Here is a 24,471-nt window from a genome sequence, read left to right on the forward strand (position 1 = left end):
CTGCCTGCATGCCGCCGCATCTACACACCGAGGGGGCCCTCTAGTGGCAGCACGCGATCGCGCAAGCTTCTAAAGAAGCCCGGAGCCACCCATTTAAACGTCCCGTTGTACTTAATTGCAATTATGTAAGGTCTCTTTTTTTGAGACGAAAATGCCACCATCACCATTTGTTTCAGTGAAGGTAGAAACGTTGATGTTTCATGAACTCGGAACCATCATTAAAGGAAGAGAAGTCATGATGCTTTTTATTAGACAGTCAAATGTCGCTCTTTTCTAAAGCTGAAAATGAATTTGACTACTTTTATGCTTCCAGTCATCACGACAGTGAATACGTTGTGTAAAATGTCGACAGCAAATGAACAGAATAGTAGTAACCCATACAAATGGCTCTTTACTATAGCAACAGATACCTCTCACGTGTATTACCGCAAGAGCACACACACACACACACACACCGCTGCAGTGTTCCCCTCGCTCTCCCACGGAGCAGCAGGGAAACACCAGCGAGAGAGAGGAGGAAGAGACACACACACACACACAGACACAGCAGTGTCTCCCCACCGTCACGGTCATTCGTCTTCACATTTTGCCATTTATGGCGTCCGCCCACTCCACCCACCATCCCCTCTCTCTCTCGCTCTCTATCTCTCTCTGAAAATGGTCTACAAAACAGGAGGTACACCTACACATATCGTCACAATGACGCACTCAAAACAAATAATAACTGTAGACTGCAGGGCAAAAATGAGTACCACTGTTGCAGTACAAGCTGAGTTTCAGCTGTGCTTATTAACGTTCTGTATGACTACAGCACAGATTTGTTCCCTTTAGGTTGAGCCACTCTAATTTGTACACAGCTGAAGTGTTGCTGTTACTGTTGAAATACAACCTGATGCGTCCTGTATCGTATGTTTGTTTTTTTACCCATGGACTTCTGCTCTACAGGGACCCCATCCAAATTGTCAAAACTGGACTGGACTGGACTCCGCTGAGTGCCCAGCTGGGGCTTTGTGTCATTTTTACCCTGAGAAATGAATCTGGGTGGTGGTGCCGCTGCGGTTCAGGGAGATTACAGGCCAGTCTGAGCTCCAGACCATGGGAGGAGACCTGCTGCACCGCGAGCTATAGAAAGCCTGCAAACCACAGGCCTGTCATCTGAGTCCTACTCACTGCCTGTTTTCATCCAGAGGGGACCGGCCTCTGTCAGAGCGCCCTCATCCCGATCCACTCTGGACCGGTTTGAGCAAACTTTTTTCATCACAAGCGCTCCTGCCTGAGAAGATTTAGTCCTTCTCTGCTGTTGGAGGGTAAAAAACTTTCTATGAGTCATCTGCAGTTTAAAGAAGTATTCCAATCCTTTACTTAAGTAGCTGTAGAAATACCACAGTGGAGAATATACTCTGATGCAAGTTAACGTCCAATTCACAGTTTTACTTCAGTTAAATAACAAATTTGAACAAAGTGTAGTTTAAGGCGCCCGGTGGAGTTGTTGTTAACAAATACAATGAGTACATTCTCATAAAAACATCGCTCCATAGCACTACCACTCAAAACTTCAAAGAGTACCTTTTTAAGTTTTGAAAGCCACACTATAGTAAGCCTACTTATGTGTTAACAGCATCATATTTTTTTAAGGAGTATTGTATATTTTCCTCATGAAATCTTGATTTTTAAAGTAATTCAGTGGAGTTGTTGAAGTACAAGTACCTCAGGATTGTACATAAGTACAGTACTCCAGTAAATGTACTTAGTTACATTCCTACACTGAGTCTTTAACATTTCATTGGGACCAAGATGCACTTTATCTTCTTATGTGCATGCCAGCTGAGTCGCTGTAACTTATTTCAGATGACGTTGGAGTGCCTTCGTTCCCTCCATCGTCATTTTAGATGGCACCCCCCCCCCCCCCCCACGCACAACCTCCTTCAGGACCCCTGGGAGACCCCTGGGAGACCCCAGCACCCCGGTTTGGCAAGCACCCGTGTGGGATGTTTCGACTGACCCTAAATCCCATTGAGATGCGGGCTATTATGCAACACTCAGAGCTGCTCGTGAATGCCAATTACGTCCTCGAAACTCAATAAGGCGAGGTGGAGGGAGACACAACTGCACATTCAGGGAGAATGATCTCGAGGTGCACTTTGACTGTATCACAGAAAACTGAATGTGTTCACTTTCACCAGCCCGAGTGACTGACTGAACAGATTTGTCCAACTTTTAAGATGTTACAGTTCATCTTAGAAATAAAAAAAAACAAAGATCACTGAGGAAACTGTTGATTGTAACATATTTAAATATCAAGAAAGAAATGTTTATTTAAAGTCACATGAATACTAAAACATGTCCGCCAGTCAGATACAGAACTATCATTTTATGCCATGAGAGAACCAGATAGTGCTATGACCTTCCTCAAAGGTCTCGTTGGGTCAATAAAATACTCAACATCTGGCTTGACAAGAGGTTTGAGTCCAGAGGGGACGCACCTCACATGAGAACACCGACAGGGAGACTCACCAGCGCCCGCTGAATGCAGAAGAATCTCCCGGGGATGAGAAAAAGAGAGAAATGCCAAAAAGTTGCCAGGTCCGCTGATTTAAAAACTGATGCGTCTGACCTTCCCAGACGCAGATGCGGAAGCAGAGCACCGCTGGATGGAAGGAGGGGATATCAACAGCTGGATGGACGGACGCCGTGCGGACAGACCGAGCAGCTGCTCTCACTGGGATGAATGAATCCCTCACACGGAGGATCAGCGGAGATGTATACGGAGCGGAGCTGCTGGAGTTCCCGACGTTGATGTTTCATGAACTCGGAACCATCATTAAAGGAAGAGAAGTCATGATGCGTTTTATTAGACAGTCAAATGTCGCTCTTTTCTAAAGCTGAAAATGAATTTGACTACTTTTATGCTTCCACTCATCACGACGGTGAATTGGTAATTGGGTCAATTATCTTGTGAACGAATCAGATCAGCAAACTGAACTTAATTACGAGATAACAGTCCTTCATTTCACTTGAACCCCGGCCTATTGAAACGTACAGTTAAAAGCTATTAAAGTGATCGTGATGTAATGCCCTTAGTCCCTTGGTTAGGAGGTAGAAGATGGAGTACAGACCTGTTTTAGGAGGACTTTATAATATATTGGTCGTGAAGCAATATGCATGACTCAGCTCACCAGGCGCAGCTGCTGCGACAGGAACACATCTGCCAGTGTGTTTTTTGCTTGCAAACACTCGTCATTGTGGCACTGAATTGCGCTCGTTACATCATTTCATTTCCTCATCGTCATTTCTGAGACACCAACGCGTGACATTTAAGATGAGTGGAAGTTGATACGAAGTTGACTTCTGCAGAAGTCACTGCGGTGAACTGCACCCTCCAGTGGGTTTAACAAAGACTGCAGGGAGGGTTTCCTTCCTTCTCATGGTCACGCTGGTGTTGGTCTCCACAACTCGAGCTGACGATTCACTTCAAACGTTTTACTTCACTGCAAACTTCCCTCATCTGGGTTTGTCCGCGAGTGAACTCACATTCTCTCTGCATATTCAGTCTCACGGTGAATTAGACAGAAACTACAGCATTCCGCGAGTCGCATGCGCGTCTCAGCACATGTCATCTGCTTGGTCATGGAGGCATCAACATGTAATATAGATGTTAAATTAACAGTGAAAACTCATCATAGCTTCATTTAACATCAGTATTCATAATTACACTTCATGTTTACTTCTCCTGATCTTTACCTCCTATAACAAGGTCCATAGGGGCATCTCAACAAATTAACATATTATATTATATAAGTGTTATTTACTGATTGTTTTCGTGTTTGAATACATGTTAAATATTTAACTGCCAAGTAATAATGCGTGTTTGATTCTTACATTGTTTTTGCATTAAATCATACTGGGATGTTTGCTGAAATTGATAAGATGGCCCGACCTAGAACATGTTCCAGCAGCCGCCACTGCAACAGAGGCGCGCTGCGCTTTTACGCGCGACTCCAGTGGCGGAGAGAGAGAGAGCCGTGAAGACTGTCAGCGTGGGAGTGGTCTGCTGCCAGAAGATGATCTTTTACCTTCTCTTAAAAATAAATAATCATATTTAGTTCTGTATGTTTGGTTTTCTTTTTCTTTAATTTAACATCTTTACTTTTGAGTTCGGAGGTTTTATCACGCAAAGAAAAACATCAATACGGATCGTTCATGTATTTGCCACAATATTAGTTCAATAGTTGAACTGAAGAGTTGATTAAAGGCTTTGACTTTTTCACCGTAAAATGCTGCAGAACTCACTCCAAGAGAAGAATACAAAATAATATGAATTAATATAATATGCAGCCAGAACTCGACAGAAAACAAACTGTTACACTGATGTAATGCAGCTTCATCTAAAGCCCCGCCATGTTTACAATGTTTAACGAGTCTTCTAAGTTAACCCTCTCTATACAGTAAACGGTGAAATAAATACTGCGTCACGTGATCCGGTCAGAGATCACAGAATGCCGACAGGTCGGCGCGAGCCAACTTCTGCCTCTTAAGTAGCTGAATTAATTAGCCTAAATATTAATGGTAACTGAATAAAACTGCAAAAGAACATCTCTAGACACATGAGACACTCATTTACTTGTACATACTTTAAGCAGGAAGTCACAAACTGCACTAAGTAGCTGACAACAGGAACCAGTTCAACCACGAGAGGGCAGCCCACAGCAGGCTTTCTGTAATTATGTCAATTTAATAATTGTACTTATTTGAGGTTATTTAGTTACTTTAAAAAAGGCGATCCTGTGTTGTATGTTTCATCGTCCGTGTAAATGAGCTGGTAAAGTAGCATTGAAGTGCTAGCAGCCTAGCTTCCATGCTATGGCTATAGTCTATATTGTGGTTATGAAGCTATATTATGTGTTTACAGTGAAAAGCAAATACCTAGAGTCCATACACCACACTTACACTAAAATATGATGTGAAGGTTTATGTGAGAAGAAAATGAAATACACACAAATATATTGCTGGTGAAGATATTTTATTAGGTCGCATATGTCTGGTATTGTCGATGTAGTAAAACTGATCTCAGAAAATCGTGTCATATCTATTTGCATTGACTTGTTGAGTCAGTGACATTCAACAACTAGAAGAACAACCTTCCCAAAGCTGACACTAAATGTCATATTAGCTGTACTGTAGTTTAAACATGATTTGAAATGCGGGTTCTCTGACCCGCAACCATAAAGCAGCCTGTTGGGACTCTTTGCTAAACTTATAGAGGATCGAGGAGCATCAAAGACGCAATGTAAATGAATCACGTGATCTTTAATGGACTCATTTTAGCGACTACATTCATATGAGAATTGTTATTGAGCTCTCTGCTGCCTTATTCAAATTTGTTTATCATGTGAAGTGTTTGCATCAGACGCGTTCACCGACCAGACGAACACAATATACACTTTGTTTTAACACTTGGTAAAAACAAAAAGGGACTAACTCAGATGAGCGTAAAACGGTAAAGTCGCACAAATTATTATGTGTTAGTTTTCGGTTTTGCTGGACGCGCGCGCTCCCTCCCACTTTCAGCACTTCTCTTTTCAGCAGGACCACGCGCGACTCCAGTGACACTGTGGAGGAGAGCAGAGTGCCATGAAGACCGTCAGCGTGTGAGTGTTGTGCTGCCGGAAGATGCTGCTGCTGCTGCCCGGTCTGTTGTTCATTCTCTGGGGAGAACCGGCTCGGTGCCTGGAGGAGAACGGAGGCTTCACTTTTGATGGACACATCCGCCACTTCGCCGTGGCCGCCAACACGGTTTACGTCGCTACGGAGGAGAGGCTGTACCAGCTGAGCCACGACCTGACTCTGGTCCAGAGTCTGAGTCAGAGAGGGATGTTGTCGGGGAGCGATCGGACCAACGACGCGCACTTTTCCCGGGTTGCCGAGACGGACGATTGGAACGCAACTTTCGGCGTCAACATATTGTTGCCGTTTGTTGAGAATGACACGCTGATCAGCTGCGGCGTGATCGAGTGCGGCTACTGCGAGGTGCTGGACCTGAAGAACATTTCTAATGTGCTGTACAGGGAGCACATCCAGGTGGGATCCCCGTGGACAAGCAGCGCGTCCGTCGGCTTCCTGGTGGATGTGGAGCAGAAAAGTACCGAGACCTACATTCTGACTGCCAATCAGCAATATGAGCCGAAATATGAGCCCGCAAAGAAAAGCTGCTCATTGGTACCAGATGCAGTGCACCTTCATAATACGAATAACCATCAGAAAGGATCTATATTTTCTTTGAGTGGCGCCTTCACTACCACTTCAATCAAACGATGCAAAGGCAATGCTGAGTTTGTGGATGGATTTCAGATCAATTTAATCATTTATCTTTTCTCCAACCTGCCCTCAAGTGACGAGAACAACAAAGTCCGTCTCATTTGGCTCGAGGGTAAAACAAATAAAAAGGATACTCTCGAGTCTCTGCGGGGCGCGATCCTGCGTGTCTCTGATGGTGATGGGGGTGAAGGCAGCAAGCTCCTCGCCTCCGCGGTGATCCCGGGCGGGCCGCCGGTGCTGTGGAGCGGCGTGTTCAGTGTGGACGGAGGACAAACCAACACCGAGCTGCTTCTGTTTGACATCAGTCCGGATCTCAGCGGAGACCCCGATGCAGATCCAGACTTCGGCACTGGCTGCCCTCTGAACACAGCACTGACGGTGGGTGGTTTTATTAAAGATAAACGTTTTGTAGTGATCGGGTGTTGTTTCCATTACAGTTACAAAACTGGAATCACGGGCTCATTTTACGCACTGACAAAGTCTTCCACTCTCCGTGAAAACCAATGTCCATGTGGGTAACGATCATAACGACATTATACCAGGTATGCTGCTACTGATACTGTGAATGTGTATATTTCATGTTATCAGCACAGTTTACAAAGTGCTTTAAGAGTGAAATGATTTAAGTTTTCCCCTATAGATGTTTCCATGTAAATCAACACAGAAACAAGGTCAAAGTTATTTCAAAGTGCAATCTTTTCTGCTGGTGTCAGCATATTTGAGGAGGGAACTCGGTTTTGCTCACTGAATTGTCTCATTAAACAAGAAAAACTGTGATCCAAAGGTGAGAAGTTGGTTCATGAGGCTCTTATGGAGTTGATTGCTGTAGAGATGGTGACAACATAATTAAAATGTCACTTACTGTCACTGAACACTCTCATATCACCCACATGGATGTTCATTCCAGAGCAGACGAGGTGAACGAGGTGTAGGCTAAGTACAGACTAACTCACTGGATCCAGGGAGGGATTTATGCTGATGCGTATGCCAGAGCTTTCCTGGTGCGGCTCACATTCAAAGGCACAATGAAATGACAAACAAAAAATATGAATGAACATGATTTACTATCAGTCACAATCACTTGATGACCCAGCAATGCACTGAGTTGAGTTTTGAGTCGTCATAATCTATTTCAACTGCCCTCAACACGACTTCAGGAATCCATAAATACCTGTTGGGTCCTAATCTGATCATCAGTGTGTTTGTTTGTTTCTCAGCCAAAGACTCTGAAGCCGAAGGCCGTGCTCTTCAGGCAGAAGTACATGACCTCTGTTCTGGCAGTGAGACAGAAGGCCTGGGTGGTGTTCTTCATCGGGACAGGAGATGGGCAGCTCATTAAGGTGTGTGGAAATACTTATTTAGAATTAGTACTTATGCATGCATGCACCAGATGCTCTCCAATGTGTTCTGTTAGTTAACTATCTGTACGTTGTCACTGATGTTTATTTCATGATAGGAAAGAAGGCGATGCTCTATAGGACGACAGACGCTCCAAAGTCTGTTTCAAGCGGAACCATACTGTGACTAAAGTTGACAAATTCATATTTCAGTCTTCTTTGTGGGGCATGAAAAATAATGTCCAATTTCTTGCATTATTTTTGGTAAATCCTGACCAGCTTCCCGTCACCCCCGTCTTTGTCTCTTCTGTCACTTCTTCATCACATCATCCTCTGTCTTCTTAAAACAACAAAGGCAACTCTGCAGAGAGTCTTTACACGCGCTCATTCACATGATTAAAGAATTAAACAGGAAGCACTCCACAGCAACCCTCTGCTAGACACGATGGGCTCTTTCATGCCGAGTTTACTTTCTCAAGTTTTCATAAAACCCGAAGTGCATTTCTCCCAGCTCGGCAGCTGAGGCCTAACGGAGAAGAATGGCTTTATTATTGACTCGCTAGCAGATGTAACGCAGAGACACCTGACAGCTAGTGGGGGGAAAAAAGGCGATGCAGAAAGTGTCTGTTGCATTTTTTTTTTGCTCAAGATGATAGTGTGATGATGTGTGTGAGGTGTCGACCTATAAATAACTAACACACATAGAAACCTATGCCACCTTTTGGTTGTGAACTATTAACAGGGTGTGGTCAAATATCAGACATACTGAATTCTGTTTGTTCAGCAATATTTGTTTCTCTTCATTATTCAGATTTTCTTAAAATACACACAAGTATACTCTTTCAATGTAAAATGAACAAAAACAAGAGCTTCTTACAATCATCACGCTCAGTATATTGCTGTACAACACCAGCTCATTATAATAAAATCAAATCTAATGCGACACATCATAGTGGGAGAGTAGGTTCACTGTCAGTGTAGTATGGACGTGTAACCAAAACTCATGGGCAGAAAGCCACTTATTAAGCCCAATAACGTGACATCTCAGCCCTGTCCCTCCGAACATCAAAGATTCATTTCCTGTCACAGTTCACACACTCAGATGGTAGGAAGAGTTAAAGGCAGTTTTATCTAAAAGGGATAGTTTGGGTATTTTAAAGTGGGTTTGTTTGAGGTGTTTATCGACGGTCAGTTTATTTCCTACAATAGACAGAAGGTACAGCCACAGTTTGGAGTAGCAGACAGTAGTACCAACAAGGCAAATCAACGTGCTCCATAAAGGCAGCAGCAACATGTATTTTATCCACCCCAAAGAAAGGCCCACCTAAGAGAAAGAAATATCAGTTTAAGTGACCTATTTTTGTCAGTTCATCTTGCCGTGAGACAGATACACAGTATGTTTCCAACGGGTGAACAGAGGCCGTTATCTATGCTCTCGCCAAAGCCACCAGACTCCATTGGGAAAAACACTCCTGTGATCTGGGAGGAGAAATAACAGGTTTTTTACAATAGAGTCTGGTGACTTTGGCAAAGAGTATAGACCGATACAATGGCTTCAGTTCCACATCGGAAAATACTGTGTCACGGCAAGGTAAAGCAGCGAAAATATTGTAAATACAATCTACACTTACACTTAATACGTTTCACTGCTCCCCCGGTCCACATCAGTACATAGCTTTGCTCTTTACTGATACTTCTGCCTGCTTCTCCAAACTTGGGGCATTGACCGTCATCTATACTGTAATACACCGACTATGTGGCTCATACAACCCCACTTCAAAACACCTGAACTATCCCTTTAAATATTTGTCAGTCAGTAATTGCCAACAGGTGTGCAGACAGAACAGGCAAAGAGATCCGGGGGGAGTCAGAGAAAGGAGGGCAGGCACCAGCTGTGCAGACAGGTGTGTGGCCAGGTGATTGCCAGAGGAGGGAAACTCCCTAAAGGAGTAAGTGAATCCTGACAGAACCTGAAAAACTCCAGCATATACACTGGTGGCAGCACAAAGTATAGTTCAATCACATCCTGTGTGCTGGTAAATTGTTAAGTTGGGCAACACAGTGGACGTGACACGATGTGAACATAATGTTCTGTATTAAGACTCATAGACATCAGTGGTTTAAGACTTCCCTCAACAACCTAAATGGGAGTCGTAGCTTGACATGTAAGAGAAACCGGAACCACAGACTCACCAGGAAATGCAACTAATCCTCTACAGCCATCGCTTGCAGCAGCAGATACTTCTTTTAGCTAGTTAAGTCATTCATGCTGTTTTTGGCAGATTGTATCTATAGTGGTGCTATTTGTAGACAATGAAATGAAATTCCTACTAGATAGATAGATAGATAGATAGATATGTACTTTATTTATCCCCAGGGGGAAATTTGTATGTTACAGCAGCAAGACACACCAATTAGCAAAGTAGCAGAGTAACTAAAAATATTAAGTATTAAAAAATGCACAATAGAATAACAGAGTAGGACAAATTTAAATATCAGAATATATAAGATAAAACAACAAAAATGCACAGTATATACAATGAAATAGAATAGTATTGAATTATCTGACTAGGTGAAGAACAGTAGTGCAAAAGTCAATCCCAGCAAACAACAGTGAAGCAGTGTGTAGTTATGTGGAGGATGATCTGGCCCGAGGTGTTTTATTGTAAAGTCTTATTGCAGAGGGCAGGAATGTTCTCCTGTATCTTTCCTTGTGACAGTGGAACTGGATCAGTCTGTTGGAGAAAGTGCTCCGCTGTCCCTGCAGGAGGTGGTGGAGAGGGTGGTCTTGGTTATCCAATATGGATGATAGTTTCTTCAGTGTCCTCTCCACCACCTCTTCCAGATAGTCTTGTTTGCAGCCAATGATCTTAACTAGTTTGTTAAGTCTGTTGGTGTCTCCGGCTCCAATGCTGCTCCCCCAGCAGACTACAGCGAAGTACAGTGCACTGGCCACAACAGACTGGTAGAACATCTCCAGCATCCTGCTGCACATGTTGAAAGATCGAAGTTTCCTCAAGAAAAAGAGTCGACTCATCCCCTTCTTGTACACAGCGTTGATGTTGGTCTGTCAGTTCAGTCTGCTGTCGATGGAGACACCCAGGAACTTGTACCACCATGTCTACATCCTCTCCCAGAACTCTCAGCGTTTGTGGAGTCGTCGTCTTCCTCCTGAAGTCGACCACCATCTCTCTGGTCTTGGCCACGTTCAGACCCAGTTGATTTCTACCGGCCCACTCCACAAAGTCCTCCACTAACTGCCCTGTACTCCTCCTCCCGTCTGTCCCTCATACACCGACCACTGCAGAGTCATCAGAGAACTTCTGCAGATGGCATGACCCAGAGTTGTACTGGAAGTCAGTGGTGTACAAGGTGAACAGGAAGGGAGACAGAACAGTTCCCTGTGGGGCTCCAGTATCACTGACCACCGTATCAGACAGCACACGGCCCAGTCGGACAAACTGTGATCTGCCCGTGAGGTAGTCGGTGATCCAGGAGACGGTGGACGCGTTCACCCCCACCACCCGCAGCTTCTCACTCAGCAGCACTGGTTGGATGGTGTTGAATGCACTGGAGAAATCAAAGAAAGTGATTCTCACAGAGCCACCGGATCCATCCAGGTGCGACTGAGCTCGTTGCAACAGGTAGATGATGGCGTCGTCCACCCCCACACGAGGCTGGTATGTAAACTGCAGAGGGTCCAGTGAGGATTTCACCTGCGGTCGGAGGTGGGCCAAGACCAGCCTCTCCAGCACCTTCATCACGTGATGTGAGGGCAACTGGTCGGTAGACATTGAGGCCAGATGGTGTCGTCTTCTTCGGTACAGGAACCAGGCACGACATCTTCCACAGCACCGGGACTTCCTCCTGCTTCAGGCTCAGGTTGAAGAGGTGTTGAAGGACATTAGACAGCTGGATGGCACAGGTCTTCAGGACCCTGGGGCTGATGCCATCAGGTCCCACAGTCTTGCCTTGGTGGAGTCTCTCCAGCTGTCTTCTCACCTGGCCAGTTGTCACAGAGAGGGGGGGTCATAGTCTCGGTGGTGGCAGAGCCCTTAGAAGTGGAGGACTCTGAGTCCATGCAGCTCACCAGGGGGGACAGAGGGGGAGGTGTTTGGGAGGTGTGGTGTGTGGAGGAGACAGATGAGGGCTGTGAGCTAAACCTATTGAAGTGACTGTTAAGCTTCTTGGCCCTCTCCAGGGAGCCCCCTGGTTGTCTGCCTCCAACCTTGAAGGCGGTGATCTGCTTCATCTCTGTCCACACCTCCTTCACATTGTTCTGCTGGAGTTTGGCCTCCAGCTTCCTCCTGTAGGTGTCCTTGCACTCTCTGATCTTTATCTTCAGGTCGTGCTGAACTCTCCTGAGCTCGTCCCTGTCCCCAGACCTGAAAGCTGCTTTCTTCTTATTAAGAACAGCTTTCAGGTCACTGGTAATCCATGGCTTGTTATTGGGGAAGCAGCGTACAGTCCGGGATGGTATGACGGTTTGTTCACAGAATTTGATATATTCTGTGATACAGTCCGTCATGCTGTTGAGGTCCTCCCCATGTGATCCACAAAGAACATCCCAATCAGTCGACTCAAAGCAGTCCTGCAGAGCGTCATTGGCCTCCTGAGACCACCTCCTCATAGTCCTGGTGGTCACAGGCAGCCTCTGCACCAGAGGAACATACTTTGGTGTTAACAGGATCAGGTTGTGGTCGGACCTGCCAAGGGGGGGAAGGGCAGTAGCACTGTATGCCTCATTTGCATTTGCATACAGTAAGTCCAGAGTTTTATTGTTCCTTGTGGGGCAGTCAACATACTATGACAATGTACTATGACAAGCCAAAAGGTCTGCTGTGAAAAAAAGTCATATTGAGAGAGAGAGAGAGAGCCAAATAATCATTTGTGCTGGCTCATTAAGCTAATGCCGTGTTCACACCAAACGCGCCGCGTATTCGCTCCATTCGTGCCGCCGGTCTCGCCGGGGACTATTTTTGTTCATTCGCGAATCGCTGGACGCGCCGGAGAGGGGGCGTGGCTTATCGCCCTGAAAGCCGCTCAACTGTCCGCCATTAACCATGAAAAAATAACCTATTTCTGCTTAGTACGTGTTGTGGAAGTCACAGATATCCCGGGAAACTAAATGCCGTCATGTCTGGGTTCATAACATTGTCCAGAGGAGCTCTGTGGATTTTATCGAGTTGTATTCACTGTGTCTAGCAAGCCACACGTCTCTGTTTACTACAGCTGTATGAACACAAAATAAACTGATTTGGCTGTGATTTAACGGCAATAAACAAACAAAAAGGGACACCGAAATAACTACGTAATGATGCCGATTTGTAGGCTACTGGTCTTCTCAATGGAGCTCAGATCGATCGGTGCTAGGCTATGCTAACATCGTAGCAGCTCCACCAACACTCAGAATAACGTCATCTAGACGTAAATACGGCAGCGTCTATTCATTGTTTGTACCATATGGTTTACACACACACATTTATACACATAGTTTGGTCCGGTCTCTGTTGATATGAGGTATCGTAGAGCTCTGGGTGAACAGACGGCTACAGGATTTATTTCCTGATTCAACAACAGCAGGACGTCAGTGATGACAGGAGAAACATCTCAAAGATAGGCTATCGCACTGGGGCGGAACGCGAATATTTCGCCGAAGTTGAAAAATTTCAACTCGAGCATTTGGGCCGATTTGCCGTTTGACGCAAATTAGACGCAAAAATTTGACGCAACAATTTGACGCAAAAATTTGATGCAAAAATTTGATGCAAAAATTCTCCAGTCTCATCGCATCTGTGCATAGACTTTGTATGTAATCTACTCGCGCGAATAATTTGTGCGCCGTTTGGTGTGAAAGCACCAGCCTTAAATGGATCAAAACAATGAAAAGTTTCCTTTTATATTTTGACCAGAGTAGTACCCTCTCTCCAGCTGTTTGCCTGTTGGCTAACTTCATGCGCAAAAAACATTTTTTAATCCGTTCATTAAACCGTAACCGTTTGGTATTTACCAGCAGAGTAGCTCAGTCTGAAACTAAACAAAGCTACGTTGTTGTTGTCAGCTCGCTGTGGACAAGAACTACCACCCCACCTGTCCCAGGGTGCTCTACAGGGCCAACGACGACCGCCAAGTGTTTCCCAAAATGCTTCTGGATCAAGTGGATCTTAAACATGTGTACATGCCATTACAAAACCAGGTAAGTGCATTGCACATGTACCATGTGTAGGGCTGTGGTGAACACTGAGAGATTATGAATACTTCAAAATGTTCTGATGTTTTCATGACCACAATGTGCTGTATATTAAAGTGTTGCTGTGTTTGTGTTTTGTTGTAGATGAAGCGCGTACCCGTGTCTGATTGCAGCACATACACAAACGTGCAGGACTGTTGGTCTGCACAGGATCCGTACTGCGTCTGGTGCGGCTCTCACAACAGGTCGGGGAAACAACATCTGACGTTGACACCTTTCAATAATCATAAACTCGGTTACAACATTTAGTTTCTCTTTCTAGTTGCACATTTGAAGATGAGTGCCAAGACTCAGACTGGATATCCATTCCTGATGATTTTCAAGCGAAAATGGTTTCCTACAGAGTAAAGGACGGATCTGGACAGGTACAGATCACATGCAAGCTTTGAACTCTACTCAGTTGTGACTGTCACATGTTTCTCCTTCAAACACTCTTATCCTCCTTTTCTCAGATCACACTAAACATCCAGATACACCTCACTGTGGGCCGGGAGGCTCGGTCTAACTTCGCCTGTCAATTCTCCACAAGTGAGCCTTGTAGCACAAAAAGCCCTCCTCCACAGTTCCCACAATGCACCTGCATCCTTTCAAAAAGCACACTTCCTGCTGAAGGTCAGTGAGTAATGGATATAACATCAGAGTCTTTGTTGAATGAAGAAGTGAACATGTTATATATTGTTACATCACATAAAACATGTGTTCCTGAATATTATGACCAAGACTCTGACGTTCACTCTACTGTTTTCACCGAACAGGCCTGCCTGTGATAGTTAGGTTTAGACTTGGGACGACACAGTTGAGGGAAGAACTGAAGCTGTTCAACTGCTCTGAGATCAGTGGACCGCCAACTTCTGTCCTGTAAGTCCACAGTCAGTCAGATGCATCACTGATGAAATGATCAGGTCTCAGGTATCGAAAAAAGAAATGAACCTCGTCTTTTCACAACTGTCCAACTGTTGGATAACCCCCCCCCCCTGCATCGTACTGCTTACCCTCATACTTTAAATACGTCTGGCAGTGGTCATGTTTTATCATCATGAAACGTGATGCAGTATTACGATCATGTGGTCTTTGTGTCATTATGATTCACGTTTTATCAACAACAGGTGATAACATTTGTTTTCTCTTCAGGTGTCGGCGGTGTATCGAGGCTGGATGTGGCTGGAGCAAAAGTGTCTGTTCCTGGGCAGATGGAGGAGTGGAAGATGTAATTATGCATGTTTTTATGTATTTATCTTTACCTATGTTATTATATTATATTTAACTATATGCAGTAGCCTTTTCCAGAACTCATACATGTTTCCAAGTGCGACATTTGTACACCAATGCCTCAACACCACATTCATTTTGAGCCGTTTGTAAGATTGAAGACTATGACTGTGTATAATTATTTGTTGTTACTCGTTAAGAAGAATTATTTTAACTCTTTCAAAACGTATTGAACAAGAATGTTAACTTCATGTTGGCTACATTTAGCAACTACCAGATAAGTTAACAGGAAATGAGTTGAGTGCCTTTACTGTGTATGTCATGTGAACCTGCTTCATTTCTTCCCCTCACTTCCTCCTGCAGGACGTTTGCCAGATGATGGAGTCAGGGATGAACTTTTTTGTAAGTCTGAACCTCAATTCTCACACATTCTTCCTCTGATGCTCACCTCCTTCACATTCAGCGGAGATTAAAACAGCAGTACAGGGTGACGTGCATAAAACGGATTATCTTTGTGTGTGTTTTACTGTCAGAAACCGGAGATCTCCTCCATCACTCCCAGCGTCGTGTCTTTCTACGGCAGAAACCATGCAGTGTTGTCTGGTTACAACCTCAGTGACGTGACCAGAGTGAGGATCCAGGCGGACATGGACTGCACTCCACACGAGTGAGTCAGTTTATGAGCGGCTAAAATTACGCTGACACTAGAAATTACAATTTGAAGATAGCACTTATTACCTCACAGGTAAATTCAATACTTATTAGTGACTGGCTAATCAATACTATATGTGCACCGCGCTGTTGCTCAGACATTTTAGTATCGAGCATCAACTTGAAACTAAAGCTGAGTGTGCTTCTGCTTTAGGGATTGACGATTTTCAGCTATTTCTGTTCTAAAACACCTTTTCTGGGAGTTAAGAGAGATGGTGACTTATGTTTTGGCACATGTTGCTGCTCTTCCTTTGGCTGTATAGAAGTATTCTGCATAATATGTTGTCAAAGTCTTGATCTGGTTTCCTCTCTCAGGTCTCCTGTATGGAACCACACTGGTGTGACACTAACGTTCCACATCCCCAGTGCCGATACTAAAGGCACGGTCAACGCATGTGTTCTCCTCCCAGACGGTAGTTGCCATGGCAATGCTAAAATCATCTACCAGTCATCCCCGTCCTGCACCAGCATTGTACCAAGGAGCAGCTGGATCAGGTATGACTGGATATATATATGTGTGTGTGTGTGTGTGTATACACACACACACAACATGTTTATCGTGGCTACTTCTTTCTTTCTTTCTTATCAGGCCACACGGGTTGATCGGAAATGTGGTCTTCATTTTTTTTTTTAAGAAGAAGGAAGCGCATTGTGATCTACATCGTGGTTATTATGACTAATCTCACTACTTAATTTTAAACTTTGGCAATTACAAATGCTCCGTACAGCACTGTCAACAAATCTATGAAAAAGTGCAGTGAACACTTTAGTTTGCTATTTTGGGATCTGCCTCCGGTGCTTTGCCACTAACTTCAGTACATTTAGCTGAGACTTATTCTAGGAAACCTTGTCAGTAAGTGAGCAGCAGTTCACAGTTGCGGGTCATGTCATGGGGAAAGAACGCCACTTCCCCAAAAGCAATGTCTTTCACCATTGCACCGCTTCCCTTTTTTAGTTGCAGCAGCTGAAAGTGCCACTTCTGTCTTTTTACACGGTTGCTTATTAAGGTTCAAAAACAATTGATGTGCATATGTCCAGAACATACACGTACAAAAATCAAATAATCCCATGACCATAAGCATTATGGCATTATTATTTATTATAACATTACAGTTTTCAGTGGTTTGTCATTTATACCCACCAGTCAGCATGCACAGCTTTCAAGTTGCTCCCTTCACATTCTTGAAGGAACTCGTGTGTTAAACAGCAACATGTTTTGGTTTTGCCCTTCTAGACTTCCCAGCTTTTCCTCTATGTAAGCTACACTTTTGTAATTTAATCTTAAATTATTATTTTTTACATTTTCAATATGTTTTTTTTCCAATCATATAGTCGGGTGTAGTGAACACTGAAGGTTCCAGGAGCCACAATAAGAGATTTAAACGTGTGTTCTCATGCGTATATAACAGTAGCCACAGATGTCTTTTTACCATCATTTCATTCTATCATGGTATGAAAACACCGTCTCTGGTTCAGAGCGCTGCAGAAATTAGAAAACGAATGACTTGGCACTGGCCTGTCAACTATTATTGGCCTACAAAGATGCGTCATCCCCGGAGCACAATCGAGCGTCGTCTTCTCTGATTGGCTGCTGCTCTGTTTCTGATAGTGGGAAGAGGAAGATCACACTCACGGGATCCCACCTGGACTTTGTGGAAGGGGTCAAGCACAACCACATCCAGGAGGTCAGACCTCCCCGAAACACAAACCATCAGGTAGCCCAATTATAGTGTATTAGACGTCATCCTACGTTATCACATGTAACCTTTTGCATTATGTCACATGTCACATCATGCTATGACGTGTCCTTTTCTTTAATTGTCATGTCACGTTATATTGCTTCCCGGGTTACCATCACCATGTCATGATATGCAGATTGTTATGTTATACTTTTTTACTCTCTGCAGAATCTCACCTATGACACACCTGAAGCTGACAAAAAGGTTTCGAGCAGCACTTTGCATCTGAAAGTAGCTAATGAAACCGTGAACTGCTCCATAACGATAAACTACTATCCAGATCCCGAGTTCACGAGCTTCACCTCCACAAGGATGGGGAATGATGTCCGCATCACTTTACAGGTAATGCATATCTTCAACACGCACGCACAAATGGATACATAAAAGTTCAAAATTGTTTCTGTTGTTTCAGAAAAAGCCAGACAAACTGGAGATGACCCCAGCAGAGTTGTCAGTGTGGGGTGTTGAGGGAGGAAACCAATACCCCTGCATCATGGAAGCCAAACAAACCAGTAATGAGACGGACTTTTTCATCTGTGAGATTCAAAGCTCAAAGACGACCAACGCTGAATTTCAGCAGTTATTGGTAAATCTGTCAGCCACACAACAGTCTCGACAATTCTATAGAGAAATAAAATGTTCATTTTATTGAGATAATAGTTACAACAGTACAATGTGCTACCGAATACACCCGATGTCTTTGGAAGTGCATCGGTTTCCGTGTAATAGTTACTTAAACAAAGTAGTAAACATGCATTTGTGCACTGTAGAATTCCTCTCAAATATAGTGTGATTTTTGCTTTTTTACAGATCATGTATGGGGACAAGACCGTAACACTGAAGTTGAAATCTTCACTGCAGCTGTACCTGCTTCTGTTCCTTCTGCTGATACCCTTCATTATGTTTGGTAATAAACACAAAGAATGGTTGACTGACCCAGTCGACTACCAGCCTCAAAAGCACTGCAGGTCAAGACTCATTTCTAGTTCAATGAGAAAAATGCTTTGTCTGCTTGGTTTTGTCTGTCAGCGGTGTTTCTCGTCTACCGGAGCCAACAGAAGAAGCTCACGGCTAAGATGAACAAGCATATGGAAGACCTGGAGCTCGACATCAGGAATGACATTAGACAAGGTCAGTCTTTTGAAGCCAGCCCTATAGCATCATCTACTTCTCTGCTATCCATCCGTATACTCCGTAAACCAAAAAGGGCTGCTTCAACCGGAAGGAATGATGGTTTGCATGAGCGTGAAGGTGGCAGTTGTACACGTAGCCATATTGGGCGACCATGTAAATGCCTAAGGTATTGGGTGGTGTCTGAACTAAAACTCAGGTATTGTAGCACCACTGTTAAAACATTTCTATACACTACTGTAGTCGAGGGCATGCAGATCCCCATCAAAGAGTAGTGAACATAGAGCTGCGATGGTTTTTAGCGGCGTCACCCTCTGGATGACGACGTTAGTCAGCCCACGGCTTCGGTCCAGACTAAAATATCAGAATCAGAATCAGCTTTATTGGCCATGTGTGCTTACGCATACATGGAATTTGTCTCCGGTTTCCACTCCGCTCTCAATGTACAAACACAAATTTACAATAAACAAGAAATATATGTAAAAAGAATAAAAAACGGATGTAGATATAAACATCTAGCTATAATACAAGTATAAATATATATCCAAGAGAAAAAAGTGTATATATATATATATATATATATATATATACATGTGAACATCAACCTATAGACAATGGCATGAGTTGTAAGTGGTGGTAATAGTGTAGTATAACCTATTTATTGTTCATGAGAGTGATGGCCAGTGGAAAGAAGCTGTTCCTGTGGTTTTGGCGTGCAGTGCCCTGTAGTGTAGCGTCTACCAGAGGGGAGGAGTTGGAACAGCTTGTGTCCAGGGTGTGAAGGGTCTGCAGTGATCTTTCCAGCCCGTTTCCTGACTCTGGAGGTGTACAAGTCCAGGATGGAGGGCAGGCTGGAACCAATGATCCTCTCTGAGACCTAACAATCCATTGTAGTCTGATTCTATCCTGTTTGGTGGCCGATCCAAACCACTCAGTGATGGAAGAACAGAGAACAGACTGGATGATGGCTGAGTAGGACAGGATCAGCAGCTCCTGAGGCAGGTTGAACTTCCTGAGCTGGCGCAGAAAGTACAACCTCTGCTGGGCCTTTTTCCTGATGGTGTTGATGTTGGGAGCCCACTTCAGGTCCCGGGAGATTGTGGATCCCAGAAACTTGAAGGTCTCCACAGCAGGCACAGTGTTGTTGTGTATGGTGAGGGGGCAGTGTTGGGGGGCTCCTCCTGAAGTCCACTGTCATCTCCACAGTCTTGAGCTTGTTCAGCTCCAGGTTGTTCTGACCACACCAGAGGACCAGCTGTTCAGCCTCCCGTCTGTACGCAGACTCATCACCGTCCCTGATGAGGCCGATGACCGTTGTGTCATCTGCGAACTTCAGGAGTTTGACCGTTGGGTCCTCTGAGGTGCAGTCGTTGGTGTAGAGGGAGAAGAGCAGTGGGGAGAGCACGCATCACTGGGGGGCGCCAGTGCTGATGGTCTGGGTGCTGGATGTGATTTTTCCCAGCCTCACCTGCTGCGTCCTGTCAGTCAGGAAGTTTGTGATCCACTGACAGGTGGAGGCTGGCACAGTGAGCTGGGAGAGTTTGGGTTGGAGTATCTCCGGGATGATGGTATTGAACGCTGAGCTGAAGTCCACAAACAGAACCCTTGCATATGTCCCTGGGGAGTCGAGGTGTTGCAGCATGTAATGCAGTCCCATGTTGACTGCGTCATCCACCGACCTGTTTGCGCGGTAGGCAAACTGCAGGGGATCCAGCAGGGGTCCTGTGATGTTCTTCAGGTGGGTCAACACCAGTCTTTCAAAGGATTTCATGACCACAGACGTCACGGCGGTGGCGGGAACAAGAATGCGTGGATCTCCGAAGGAGTGCAATGCTACATTTGTGGAGTTCTCTGTTAACTTTTCGTCAACAGATCAAAATTTGAATTTGTCCAATACTTTGCTTTATGACCAAATGCCTGCAAAACTAACAACATTCCCATCAGCCTCTATTTTGTTTGTATTGCTAGTTAGCGAATGTTTGCATACTATAACGTCAAACTGTGATGATGAACATGGTAAACATTATACCTGCTAAACACCAACTTGTTGGCATGTACCACTGTGCCTGACTGTTACTGTATCTGATTGTGACATGACGAACGGCTCCACCTCATCATACACTGGCCCCGAGTTGTTCCACTCCGCAGTACTAGAAACAGATAACTCAGCCTCGACACACAGTTCCTTTTTATGAAGTGAAATGCCCTGAACTGGTTCCTTTTTCTGTTGCTATACTTGTCACAGATACACGGTTGGTGTTAAAGAAACATGTTAACACGCATATGCTCGCACAGGCCGCCTGTGTAGTAATCTGCATCTGGCCTGCAGAGGTGTAAGAACAGTTGGTGATTTGCAGCACCAGTACAGTCTGAGGCAGCCAGTTTCACTTCGTCTTTTTGCTTGTGACCTGCAAACTGATGCTTGCTTCACTATTTTTTTTATCTGACACTTAAGAGGACGATATGGAATCTGTTTGTTTTTCTGTACAAGGTGTTTTCTCCAGACGTGCCAGGTTCAGCCACTCGACACACACACACACACATGTCTATAGTCCATAAAAGCAGCCTCGCTGTCTTCCACAGGTTTTGTGGATCTGCAGACAGAGAAAACTGACCTGATGGAAACCGTTGGAGCGATTCCTTTCCTAGACTACAAGCACTTTGCCTCCAGGATCTTTTTTCCAGAGGTACAGAGGAGCTGGAAAACATTTCATACAGACTGATGCTGTGAACTGTGAGCTATCAAATATGACCTACATGTAGTAATATCATTGCCAGATGAACAAAACCACCTTTTTATGTTCCAGAGTGAATCTCTGATGGCATTGTGCATCAAAGACATTGGTCAGGTAAGGGTTTGATGCCAGCTGTTGTTGATGTCGGTACCACTTTGTAACTGTCGCTGATATGTTGCTGTGTCTGACCTGGAATCAGGACGCGGTGAAGGTTCCTCTTGACGAATGCTGCCAGGGCTTGTCCAGGCTGCTCCAGGACCAGCTCTTTCTCACATCTATGGTGCACGCTCTGGAAGAGCAGAAGAGCTTCACTCTCAAAGACAAGTCAGTTTGTGGTGTTTTGCAGTGTGTGATCGTCTCTTTCATGCACTATTGCACAACAGATGTCTGAAGTGTAGTAAAATGCCGCTGTAAGTCTTTCTGCTTGGCAAAGTCAACCGTACTCTCTTCTCATCTGCTATCGCACGTTATCTTTCCGTTTTCCTTTTCCTCTGTATTGTGTTTGAACTTGCATCCTGTAGCCATCTTGTCTCCTCACCTTTATCTACTCCAGGTGTGTGTTGGCTTCATTGATGACCGTAGCGCTCCACAACAACTTGTCATACCTGACGGAGGTGATGGAGGCTCTGCTTAAGGCTCTGACTCAGCAGAACAGCAACGCTCAGCCCAAACTGCTGCTACGAGGCACTGAGTCCACCGTGGAGAAGCTGCTGACCAACTGGATGTCCGTCTGCCTTTACGGCTTCCTCAGGGTCAGTTGCTCTTGCGTCTCTTTTAGTTTTTGCTGTTCTATACAACTTCCAGGAAAAGTTCAGCTACTTTAACCATGCTAGCATCTTGGCTGTAGGGACGGCAATGTCAGTCAGTCTGTGTCCACTACTGAACTATAATAACTTTAGAGATCCCATGACTTTCATGTTGCACCACCATCAGGTCAAAATCATCATTTCTCATCTATTTAGATTCATACTCTCATACCTGCAGAACTAATAATATTCCCATCGGCCTCAGCTGAAATGAGTGTTTATTCACAATTAGCAAATGTTGAGATGGGAAAGATAATGCCTTTTAAACATTGCCATGTTAACATTGTGAGCATGCTGACATTAGGATTCAGCTCATTTGCATTTAGCTGAAGTGCAGCCACAGAGCTGTTTGCACAGCTGGAGTCTCTTTGTTTTCAGTCCCCTCCTCCTTGTTAGTTGTAGAAACGTGCACGTCGACAAAACGCAATGTGTGAAATGAACAGGAACAGGTTCTGTGAAGCTAAAAAAAAAAAAAGCCCATCAAATGACAGCAGAGAGAACAAGTATCAGAACTGGCTTGTTGTTGCACCAGACTGCAGCATCTGTGTCCAGTGATTGACTTCTAATTATTAGATCTTGTTGGCCTGTTGGGACCTCACAGACAAAATGCCCTATTTACCAATAATTTACAGTCACCCCAGAAGCTAGAGTGACTTCAGCCATTTCATAAACCACATCCTATTGTATACAGACAGAAAGGAAACATTGCCATGGTTACATGGAATCAGAGGGTGCGTTTGTAAACGTAAGCTGACGCTCGGCACAAAAATAAGAGCGCTGTCGTTCGAAGAAGCAACGCGTCCTATTTCTATATAAATTACAACGTTCCGATCCATATGTGTAATGCTACCTGTGTATAGTTCAACGCCAAAAACAAAGATGCCACAAATTCAATTTCCCCACTCTGGTTGAAACCACAGAGGGCTCCACACACAGTTACCTCTGTGCCTCCTTTGTTTGACCGACTGACTCGTTGGAGTTCCTGTTTCTGATGTTGTGCAGGAAAGTGTTGGCCAGCACCTGTTCCTGATCGTGAGCGCTCTCACGCAGCAGACGGCAAAAGGACCTGTGGACTGCGTGACCGAGAAAGCTCTGTACACACTCAGCGAGGACTGGCTGCTGTGGCAGGCTCAAGACTTCACCTCCCTGGTACACACACACACACACACACACACACACACACACACTCTCCTTTTACACCTCAGGGCATTAAGCACTTGAGCTGATTACTTGGGTCCAAACAAGAGGTCACTTTGTGGAATTCTCATGGAGTAAATACTAAAGTCTTTGCTCTGTGTCAGTATGTCACAAGTGTAGTCAGTTGTGCTTTTACATGTGGAAAGCATTCATTAACACTTCCCTATTCTTAGTTCTGTTTTTTAGTTTGGTAAGTACAAAACTGTCCTGCCTTAAAGCTCTGTCTATTAACTAAATATAAACTCAGTACCCCCCAAGCTTCTAACACACACACACACACACTTGTAATCAGAAAATAGCACGTTTGCCACACTGACACTGTTTTATGAAAGCGTGTCAAGCGCACAGCGGCTGGTACCGGACCACTTCCTCCTCCGTATGTTTGAAGGCCTCTTCAAACATGCAAAGCGTGACTTTATTTACATCATGTTTTCTTCTTTTTTTTCATCTTGAAATTTCATTGCGCAACAGAGAAGTTCTGAAATAGTTCCAGAAATGGACTGTCAAAAATACAAGCATCAGATCACCAAACCCATTGCTGAGTGAACAGGGGTTCTGTCGAGACAAATGATCTTTATTCACATTTAGACTTTTCGTGCACGCGGACGTTGGCATTTAGCTCAACACACGCTGTGTGACGGCACAGTGCACAGCGGCTGGCACTGAACCACTTCCTGTATTTGCATCTTGTGTTCATTGCATCTTTTAAGGTTATCTTGAGCACACTACTTTCCTGGACGTTGCGCAACAGAGAACTTCTGAAGTCGTTTCAGAAACACAGACAAAAATAGACATCAGATTCCTAATTCATTAACATGGATTTTGTTGAGAAACTCAATTTAGTCACCTTTAGACTTCAAAACCTTTTATGACTCGGTATCACAAGTGAAACTGAAAAACAGTACCATCTCATCATACTGGTAGGAAATGTCTGTTTGTTGTCAAACAATAGCACTAAAAATGAGAGTGAAAGATGTTTAGTTATGGCAAGAAGGGACGTGTTCAGTAAGGTGACAGGAAATACTGTGTTAAGATGATGAA

General features: G+C 44.4%; 1 protein-coding gene across 1 annotated transcript in view; it reads left to right on the plus strand.

The window, feature by feature from the left end:
* The first annotated feature begins 5,738 nt into the window (after positions 1-5,738).
* The window catches only part of plxnc1 (plexin C1), a 26,932-nt gene continuing 8,199 nt past the window's right edge, over positions 5,739-24,471 (plus strand). The window contains exons 1-21 of the mRNA XM_079294240.1: positions 5,739-6,693; positions 7,533-7,655; positions 13,714-13,848; positions 13,987-14,087; positions 14,165-14,267; positions 14,355-14,514; positions 14,658-14,760; positions 15,034-15,109; positions 15,475-15,513; positions 15,645-15,778; positions 16,138-16,317; positions 17,432-17,537; positions 17,730-17,903; positions 17,974-18,147; positions 18,372-18,468; positions 18,591-18,692; positions 21,276-21,379; positions 21,500-21,541; positions 21,627-21,751; positions 21,981-22,179; positions 23,236-23,382. Coding sequence (XP_079150366.1) covers positions 5,872-6,693; positions 7,533-7,655; positions 13,714-13,848; positions 13,987-14,087; positions 14,165-14,267; positions 14,355-14,514; positions 14,658-14,760; positions 15,034-15,109; positions 15,475-15,513; positions 15,645-15,778; positions 16,138-16,317; positions 17,432-17,537; positions 17,730-17,903; positions 17,974-18,147; positions 18,372-18,468; positions 18,591-18,692; positions 21,276-21,379; positions 21,500-21,541; positions 21,627-21,751; positions 21,981-22,179; positions 23,236-23,382 — 3,246 coding nt within the window. The 5' untranslated portion in view covers positions 5,739-5,871. The remainder of the gene's footprint in view (positions 6,694-7,532; positions 7,656-13,713; positions 13,849-13,986; positions 14,088-14,164; positions 14,268-14,354; positions 14,515-14,657; positions 14,761-15,033; positions 15,110-15,474; positions 15,514-15,644; positions 15,779-16,137; positions 16,318-17,431; positions 17,538-17,729; positions 17,904-17,973; positions 18,148-18,371; positions 18,469-18,590; positions 18,693-21,275; positions 21,380-21,499; positions 21,542-21,626; positions 21,752-21,980; positions 22,180-23,235; positions 23,383-24,471) is intronic.

This window comes from Melanostigma gelatinosum, assembly GCF_949748355.1.
Source record: "Melanostigma gelatinosum genome assembly, chromosome: 22".
NCBI lineage: Eukaryota > Metazoa > Chordata > Actinopteri > Perciformes > Zoarcidae > Melanostigma > Melanostigma gelatinosum.